This window comes from Gavialis gangeticus, unplaced genomic scaffold (genome assembly GCF_001723915.1).
Source record: "Gavialis gangeticus isolate Ggan-Ray unplaced genomic scaffold, GavGan_comp1, whole genome shotgun sequence".
Taxonomy (NCBI): Eukaryota; Metazoa; Chordata; order Crocodylia; family Gavialidae; genus Gavialis; species Gavialis gangeticus.
Window position 1 is genome coordinate 18,845,382 of NW_017728996.1, and position 9,902 is coordinate 18,855,283.

The 9,902-nt window shown below is 47.3% G+C and overlaps 1 protein-coding gene across 1 annotated transcript in view; it reads left to right on the forward strand.

Moving 5' to 3' along the window:
• Positions 1-8,410, forward strand: part of FAH (fumarylacetoacetate hydrolase) — a 40,358-nt gene extending 31,948 nt beyond the window's left edge. The window contains exon 14 of the mRNA XM_019504097.1: positions 8,121-8,410. Within this exon, the coding sequence (XP_019359642.1) occupies positions 8,121-8,200 (80 nt within the window). The 3' untranslated portion in view covers positions 8,201-8,410. The remainder of the gene's footprint in view (positions 1-8,120) is intronic.
• Positions 8,411-9,902: the final 1,492 nt, after the last annotated feature.

Genomic DNA, 9,902 nt, shown 5'->3' on the forward strand with positions numbered 1-9,902 from the left:
CTAGTCAGCTGGATCAGAGAATTAAAATGTGAATGCTTGTGCATTCAATCAGTGGCCTGATTTTCAGAACTGGAGTATCTCATCTTCAGTATCTGGGTTCATCTTCAGTTTCTTCAAGTGCTTATTGTAGGTGGTACTTCTCTTGCAGGGATCCTAAGACTTTCTGCATTGGGGTTTATGAAATGCGATGGTCTGTGGATGGAAGTTTTTGTATAACTATTGGGTTTTAATGAAACATGATAATAGCTCACTGAGAAGGGAGGTGGGCATTATTTGTTCCTCCTAATGTTGTGCTGGGTGAAAAGAGTTTAAACAAATGGAAATTTTGTATGAAAAAGCTGTTTTGTGTCAAAATTTTCACTGAAAAACTGAGAAATGTTTGCCTTTGGGGATTTTTTTTTTAAAGAAAACAATCCCAAAATGGCAAACAGTATCAATTACAATATTTTCATCATAAATTTTCAAAGAAAATAAAATAATTCCCCAGACAGCTCTGCAAACCTGGTTGATGGTGCCACAGTGTGGCACTGTAGGGTCTTTTGTGTGACACTCTGCAAAAATGGTATTCATGACCAAGCCTCATAACACTATTTTAACATAGCTTTTAACCCCATTTTACCCCCTGGAAAACTGAATCAAAGGAGGGAAGATTCTTTGTGAAAGGTCACATAATACATCTGTGAGTAATTTGTGAACCGAATCTACAAATTCTGGATAACAGCACCCTGCTCTAGCAGCTGGGCTATAGGCCAGATCCTGATAGCCTTGATTATATTGATGAATTCCAATTTACTCTGTTAGTGGCACCATCGTCTGATCATGGACTAAAGAACAGCTCTTCCTAAGAACAGCTATCTGGATGTGACCCAGACTACCCTTTATGCTTAATAAGAATTTACCTCTTTAGATCATAATATCATACTATCATAGTGCTTAGGGTCGGAAGGGTCCTAAACAGATCATCAGGTCCAACCCCTGCCCCGGGTAGGAACAGGTGCTGGGATCGTGTCTGTCCAGCCTCCTCTTGAAGACCCCCAAGGTAGGAGAAAGGACCACCTCACCTGGGAGCCCACTCCAGAGCCTGGCAGCCCTACCTGTAAGTAATGTCTCCTGATGTCCAGCCTGAACCTTCTCTCTAACAATTTGTGGCCATTATTCCTAGTAACCCTGAGTGGTGCCCGGGGGAACAGAGCCTCCCCCAGTTCCCATTGGTCCCCCCTGGTGAGTTTGTAAATGGCCACCAGATCACCTCTCAGCCTTTTCTTGTGGAGGCTGAACAGGTTCAGGCCCTTTAGCCTCTCAGTGGTCCTTAGCCTCTCAGGTCATTTAGGCTTGAAAAGTGGTGCTCAACTTCCAGCTCGGAAGGCCAGGTCATCCAGTCTGCGGGGCTCCCTACAGCTCCAAAAATGTGGTGGTGGGGAAGCAGTGGCAGTGGATAAATCTTGTGCACGGGGCCTGGCCAGTGCACAGGGCCGCTCTGCAGCTGGATTCGGTACATGGGGACAGGCCAGCACGCGGAGTCGCACCCACAGACTGACCCCATGTGCTGACCTCCTACTGAATCTGGCTTGTGGACTGATCTGGGCTATGGGCTGGCCCACACTACTCCTCTGGCCTGCAGGCTCTTAACTCACAGATTGTGCATCAGCAGTGGCTATAAGTAAGGACCTACCACAATCATGGCAGAAGTGCATTGCGCAGTGTCTCCTTTAATCTTGCTCATTTCACTGTGCACCCCCACCCCACCCCTGATTGGCAGAGGGGCCCTGGCGGCCCTGCCACTTGCTGCGGATTGGCTGGGAGGCAAAAACTGTGGGTTTAAATATGTCACAGTTTTTGCCTCCCACTGCTGATTAGCAAATCAGCCCTGGTGGCCCCGCCACTTGCTGCTGATTGGCCGGAAGGCAAAAACCATGGCATATTTAAAACCGTGTTTTTTGCCTCCCAGCCAATCAGTGGCAAGTGGGCCCCTCTGCCAATCAGGGGCGGAGGGGGTGCGCGATGAAACGAGGAAGATTCAAGGGGCTGCTGTACAGCTCGCTTTTGCCGCAACTTCGGTAGGTCCCTACCTATAACCCAATGAAATGAAAAAGTAAAAAGATAACATTGTTGATGAACAAGTGTGCATGCAGGGAAGTTAATGATCTAGCCCTGCACGGTTTAAAGTGTGCATGATTCTGCAGTGATCATAGAGCAAGACCTACCACCCCGTTGTAAGGCCCAGCTGACGGTGTACATGAAAGGAAAGAGGGAACATACACGAGTGGACTCCTGAGATAACATCCATTCACTGCCTGTTTAGCGACTTCTTGGAGAACCAAAGCATTAAGCACACTCGAGATTCGAATGCAGCACTATTATTACACCCTGTCCCAAGGCAGAACTAGGCAGGGTCTTACCAAGCCCCCAACCAATAATGTATTGCTTCCTCCTGTTGTTTTAATTTTCCACCTCCCCCTTTTCTCCTGGAGCTGTTGTAGAGAGACCTGGCCCACAGAGAGAAAACCCAAGAGGAATCTGTTGTTCCTAAGAAGCGCTGCCCAGGGCAGCCAGCATGGCAAGGTTTGATTTGCTGAGCTGCACTGCAGCCCATTTCAAGAGATGTGTGTAGCTCCCTGACTCTTTCCTTGGGGCTTGTAGTGCTGGCTGGCTGCTAGGAGAACAAAGCCTGTTATTTAACTATGCAACACCTTAGGACTGCACTAAATTATATTTGTCAGCAAGGATAACAAAATGGTACTAAAATAATCAGCCAGCAGTGAAAAGAAAATAGGCAATGAAGCCTGGTAAAGACTAATAGAAACTCTTCAAAGCAGCTTGGTTGAGTAAGATGTTGTGTATTAGCAATGTGTAAACAGGCTGGAGTTTGGATGTTATTCATATTTAGGATTCCTGTTGTAGGGCCGGTAGGTAGTGGGAGCACCCAGACCAGTCTGAGAGACAACGGAGAGGACTAATTTATTCTCAGGGTGCATCAATACTGGAATCTGAGGTGAAGGCAGTGTGTGTAGTTTACTGAAGTAGCTCAGCATCAGTGAAGCCACAACAGCATGGACTTCAGGGCGGGCTAGCTGCTCCAGGATTATGGTATCAGTATTCTCAGACTTTTCCCTCCCCCTATCCCCTGGGCCATCAGGCTGCAGTTCATATCTGGAGGAGGAGATATGCATGCTCAGCTGGCCCAGAAGAGAACTGGGCCCTTGCAATGCTGTAGCACTGAAAGAAGCAGCCAGGGGGAACATTTGTGGGCCAAGCAGAACAGCTCCTCGGGAAGTTCAGCAAAGGTAACCCTGCATTTTCCAACCCTCAGTTAGCTTTCCTTTTTCATGTTACCCAGACCTGCCCTGCTAGTTGACAGTTGAATTGGTTTCTAGCCCCCAGAGTAAGTGTTTTAACAGCGAGTGCTCAGCAGGCCCTACTGGATTATTGTGCTCAGTATTCGGCAGGGAGCACCTCGCTTAACTTCACTGACAGTCAGTACAATAAAATAGTTTTTCCTGATCAGAAGCTTGGCCAGGTGCAAAATTCAGAGGCAGCATGTTCTTTCTAAGCAAGTTTCTCAGAAATTTGGCTAGTAATTGGTCAGTGTGACATTCATCTCATTAATTCTTTCTATTTGCATCTCATTCCAGTCCGACTAAGCTAAGGCCAGCTGTCTCCTTTTTAATGCCCCAGGTTGCACTGTGTTTTAGACTTGATCATTTTATTATGCTAAGTTTTTCACTGTTTAGTTCTCAGGTGGTACATCTACACATGCTATTGGCATGGAGCATATTGTGCCAGAGTTTGTTGCTCCTGGGCATGCCGCTTGAATGTGTGCACAGGACTGCAGTATGTTGAGCCAGGTCCGAACAGCCCCAGCTGGCAGGGGGTCAGCCTGCCAGCCTGGAGCTGCTCCGACCTGGCTCATCGTGCTGCACAGGGGCTGGCTGGGGCATGAGGATGCTCCAGTGCAGGGCTAACCAGTAAGCTGCCCCCATACTGAAGCACCCTTGTGCCTTAGCCAGGCCCATCAGCATTTACACACGTGTTGCTGTGCAGTAAAGAATGCCACCATAGCATAGTACTTGTGTTTACAAGTACTAACATACAGAGGAATTAATTAGTTTACAGTGGCTTAATAGAGCCACACATGTAGATGCTAAGGCTTTACGGTGCAGCTACTTAGTCAGCTCTGAAGTAAACATCTCATGTAGATGCGTCCAGGGAGAGGCAAATGTTTCCCTATCCCCATCTGTCCCTGTACAATAGGAGTTCTTGCAAGCATTGATTCTGCTACATCAGGGAGAGTGCACCACTTTGATATGCACAATTGCAAGATAGATGAAGTATTGATTCAGGAGTTGTGACACGATGCAGAGTCACTAGAGCTAGTAACTGTGGGTGGAACTGAGGGGGAATGAAAACCTTTAGCACTTATTTCTTTCTAAAGGGCCCCTTGGAAAAGTCAAGAACTGAAGATGCTCTTTGAAGTCTTAACAGAGCTTCTAATATTGAAGAATGAGGGAAGCATCTACCACGGTCCAGTCAGGTTAGATATGTACAATAGTTTAGTTGAACAGTCACCATCTCTGTCACAAGCTCAATGGGCGACCAACTGGCTAAGCTGCAGCTCTGCAGAAAAGGACCTGGTCAAAACTGGGGGTTACGGTGGACAATATGTTGAATATGAGCCAGCAGTGTGCCCTTGTTGCCAAGAACCCTAAGGGCATACTGGGCTGGATTAGTAAGAACATTGCCAGCAGATCGAGGGGAGTGACTCTTACTCTCTACTTGGCACTGGTGAGGCCACATCTGGAGCACTTTGTCCAGTTTTGAGCCCCCCACTACAGAAAGGCTGTGGACAAATTGGAGAGTTCAGCAGAGGGCAATGAAAATGATTAAGGGGCTGGGGACTTATAAGGAGAGGCTGAGGCAACTGGGATTATTTAGTTTAGAGAAGAGAAGACTGAGGGAGGATTTGATAGCAGCCTTCAACTACCTGCAGGGGTTTCAAAAGAGGATGGAGCTGGACTGTTCTCACCGGTGGCAGATGACAGATCAAGGAGCAATGGTCTGAAGTTGCAGCAGGGGAAGTTTAGGTTAGATATTAGGAAAAAATTTCTAACTAGGAGGGTAGTCAAACACTGGAACAGGTTACCCAGAGAGATTGTGGACTCTCCATCCATGGAGGTTTTCAAAACCCGGCTAGACAAGGCTCTGGCTGGGATGATCTAGTTGGGGCTGGTTCTGCTTTGAGCAGGGGATTGGACAGTATGACCTCCTGAGGTCCTTTCCAACCCTATTTTTTGTATGACTCTTTGATTTTAGCACCTGTATACAACAGTAACACCTTGTGCTTTGGGGGGTGTACATGTGCACATGTATATGCATATGTACATATGCAGACTGTCGCTAGGAGCCACAAGAACTCTGTGCTGCAGAATCTTTTTCTTTAGATACAGTGAGTGAAATCCTTAGCTCCAGTCCAGCCCATCTCTGCTGTGTGGAAGGGCTAAAGTGAAATGCAGCGAGTCTAAAATCCAAAATCCCTGTAGACAACCAGGGGAGAATTCCTTCAGTGCACTGCAGCACTGCGATTGACAGTCACAGGGTTGTCCTCCAAGCATGGCGGGGGAGGTGATGGCCCATAGGGGAGCCCAGGGCGGCTATCACAACTTAGTTGAGCCACTGAGATTGTCTGTGGGTGTGGACACATAACACCATGCAATAAATCACACCAATCCAGAGTCGATTTTCCTCCTGAAAAATGTGTCAGTCTCTTTACTATAAGGGAGAGTTACTACACAGGCTATGTGCAGCTACTCCTCTAGTCGGCTTCATCCCCAAGTAGTTGTTTGTTCAGTGCAAACTGCTGTCCTGCCACCTAAGAGCCAAGCAATAGCTCCCGCTGCAGGCAGACACCTTAGGCGAGCTTGTCATATGCCTATTCCTTATTATGGAGTAAAATCCTAGATAAATTAGTCCATATGAATCATGCTGTGTATCTGTACAGTAAGTGACACTAGGGGACTCTCCATCCCCCAGCACAGCCCAAGATCAGGGAAAGGTGTTTTTTGCCCCACTGTCACTGTGCATTTGAGAGATCTGCCACCTTAGACCAAATGAGAACAGCTACACCATGAAACACTTGAGATACCCAAAGTGATTGAAGTAACAACTGATGAGGTGAGTGAACTTGGGCCGCAGCCTGCAGTAGTATCCCCACTGCATTTCTGGTGTGAGCATCAACAGCGCCTGAGTTGCTGCCCAGTTTTGCAACTGCTCAGCTAGTTTAAGTTTAAAACACCATTTAGTTCATGCAAGATCCACAGGAATGGCAAGAGTCGGGGTGGAATAACATTGGGTTGTACCTCAAGCTAACAATATAATGAAGATGGACTCCTAGAAAGAAGGTCTAAGTGATGCGGGAAAAACCTACTACATCTATTTGTTAATGAATAACTCCCGTGTTAGATGAATCACTGAAGCTTCTGTAGCTTTTGTTTGCATATGGCCCTTCCATTATTTTGGAAGAATATATGCTATAGTTATGAAATCAACCCTTTCAATAAATTATTCTTAAGGATGCATTATACTACTGATGCTTTTCCCTTCGTCACATGTTATCCACAAAGATCTCCAGTAATTCTTTCCATCTCCTCCTCTCAGAATAGCTTTTTCAGACGTGCCTGCGACACATGGGGTGGAGTGCCTCCAGCTGAGTGTCCTTTCCAGTTTTCTCTGTAACCTCAGCTGCGGGATTGCTGTCTGTGGGAACAGCACCCAGAAGGATGCAGCATCACTGACCGGGGGGGTGGAGGTACCCACGTTGTCCAGGAGCAGGGAAGAAACGGTAACTTAGTACCATGGATCAGAACGCCAGATCCCACGTCATGCAAGAGAGCCGAGGGGGAAGCGTTCTGCAGTTAAAGGTGGAATCAGCAGCCAGTAACCTTGGCAGCACTCAGTAGACTTTGACTGTCTGTTCATCTAATGGGGGATTAATGGATGCTTTGAGCCAGATCCTCAGCTGGTGTTACTGAAACACTGCTGATTTATTTCTGTTTCTTTATTTTCATTACACACATTGAGATTCTGGCCCTTTGGGTTTGTCATTATAACCTTCTCCTTTATGAGTATGAAGGAGGCAGCATCTGAAGTGCAAACCTGATGCTGCTGAAAAGAGTCCAGCACTGCTTTATTAATTGCAGGGCTGGACCAGCCAGCTATTTCACTTGTCACTTAGATGTATGATGTTTAGGCTTAAAAACATAAATCCTGCATCTGCTGCTTGCTCCGTGCTCTTGCTCACTGCACTTGCATAGTGCTGTGTTAACATTTATGCTTGTTTTTTTCAAGCTAATTGAACTTTTCTAGACATTTTTCTCTACAATGTATTGGTCATTTATGCTGCATAGTCACTATTTAAAGACTAAGAAGGCAATAACCAACTTAATGTGCGGTCATTCAATATGGCAACATCTAAATTGGAAGTGGGCCCAGTCCATAAGCCAGATCTGAAAGCCTACAAACTCAGCAGGAGATTCAAACCCAGCTAACTAGTTTGCCTCCTTTCTCTGTCTCCCTAATAGGCTGACCCAACATTCAGGGCATGTTAAACCTAAGAGGTTTGGATCTCAAGTCAAGCTTTATGGCTCAGGTCTAGTTCTGGTTCAGACAAATTTCTGGGTTGTTCATTAAACACATAATGCAAATGTGTTTGCCATTCAACATATTGCATCCTGATTCTAGACCAACTCAGTAGCTCGTTACTACTATGCAGTATCTTGTTACTACTACGCAGTAGCATCACATCATGGTTTATACCCTGCGATGCTACTGCACAGTACTAACAAGCTACTGCACAATAGTAACAAGCTGTTGCACAGTAAGCGTCTTCAGTTGATGTGGCCAGAGTGTCTTGAGCTTGATGCAAAGCCGACTGAAGTCAACGGATAGCTCTGGGCCAATTAGATTTGTAGCGGGCCCATGAAGAATATCTGAGAAGGGAGCCCTACTTCAGGGTGTTTCCACTCACTTCAGTCCCTCCACCTTTGCATTGCATTTCATATTCATATTTTTCTTTCTAGTAGGGCCCTGAAGCCCACCTTGTGATGCTTGTCCTCTCCCCATTCTAGGTTACTGCCAGGGGAATGGTTACCGAGTGGGATTTGGCCAATGTTCAGGAAAAGTACTTCCTGCACTATCTCTTCCATGATCCCACATCCTTGAAAACTTCAGAGGAGGAAAAGAAGAAGCTCTCCACCCAAGCCTTCTCAGTACATGCTCTTTGGAACGCGTCTCTTGCTTGGAGAAATCAAAATGTTCTGCAAATTCTGTTTTCAAATCAGTATTGTTTTTATTTGTATAAATGCTTGGATCTTCCTGACGTTCCAGTCCTTGTCAATAAAAGGCTCACTGATGGGTACAGGTCTCCGCAGTGCCTGTAAGGCAGTGTTAACCATACCCACAATGACGGAAGCAAATTCTTCATAAGAACATACAACTGGCAAGGTCTCCTGGGCCATTGTGTCCAAGCCTCTGTGCTTGCAGGTAATTGTTAACCAAAGGAATCCCCCAGATTGCTACTTGCCCCTCACCGACCGTGACAAGAAACAAAACCTGAAGGACCAAAACCACCCTGTAAAATGCCATAAGTAAAAGCAGTCATGTAAGTGCACTGCTTATACCACTGCAGAGTCCATTGGTAGTGGGTGTCATGGGACAAGATGATTTTTTCTGAGTATCCTAGGGCATTTGTAGATGACACAGGGGTTTAATTCTCCCTAAATTGAAGTGGAGGGGAGGGGAGGGGAGGGCAAGCTGCTGGCTGGCCAAGCAATCCAGTGAGCTGCAGGAGGGGGGTTCGGGGGGGAGAAGCTGGTGCTTCTCTCCGCAGCAGCAGTGGCCTCCACCCTCCAGGCAACATCTGCCTGCAGGCACCTGGCTCAGGTGGTCCCGGGGGGCACTGCGGCTGCAGGGGGAAGCGCCGGGCTCCGTATAGCTCAGGCAGGCTGTCAGGCTCCAGGATGGGGGGAAAAAAAAGATCAGGCTCACTGCCTTTTTTTTTTCCTTCAGTGCAGCCTGCCTTCCCGGGCTGCTGCTGGGCTGCCTGCAGAGCCCCTAAGCCACATGGTGCCTGGTGATTCCCTCCACAGCTGTAAGGTAGCAAACTAAAACTCCTCGGAGGTGTTTTAGTTTGCTGCACCTCAAAGTAATTTAAGGTGCATTATGCCACTGAATTTGCTACAGGGGTTGGAATTAAAGCGCAATACACTGCCAAATATGCAAACTCATGCAAACAGCAATGCCATTAAAGCGGTGCAAAAGAGGATTTAAAGGCATTTAAGGGGAAGAGCTAGACCAGGAATTCTTAAGTCAGCTCACAGAGGTAGTTAGGTCAAAGGACGTGGTCATCATGGGTGGCTTCAACTTTCCAGACATCTGCTGGGAAGAGCAGTCAGCCAGGTCTGACCGCTCACTTAGGTTCCTAGCTGAAATACAGGACCTCCATCTAACCCAGGAGGTGCACAGCCCCACCAGGGGAGACGCCTTGTTGGACCTGGTGCTGGCCATGGGCAACGACCTGGTGAGGGGGCTGCGGGTGCTCAACCACCTGGGTGACAGTGATCATTGCCTGCTGGAATTCACTATCCAGCACAAGGTGGCAAAGGCATGCAGCAAGGCAGCAGCCCTGGACTTCAGGAGGGCAGTCTTCAAAGAGGTAAGGAGAATATTCGGGGAGGCACTGAGGTCCCAGAGGGACGGGGAGTCGGGTGTCCAAGAAGAGTGGTCGCTCCTTAAGGAGACGATCCTCCAAGCCCAAAGGGAGATAATCCCAACATGGATCAAAGGGGGCAAGAGGGCACAAAAGCCCCCATGGCTCACCAAAAGCATACAGGAACGTCTCCTAGCTAAAA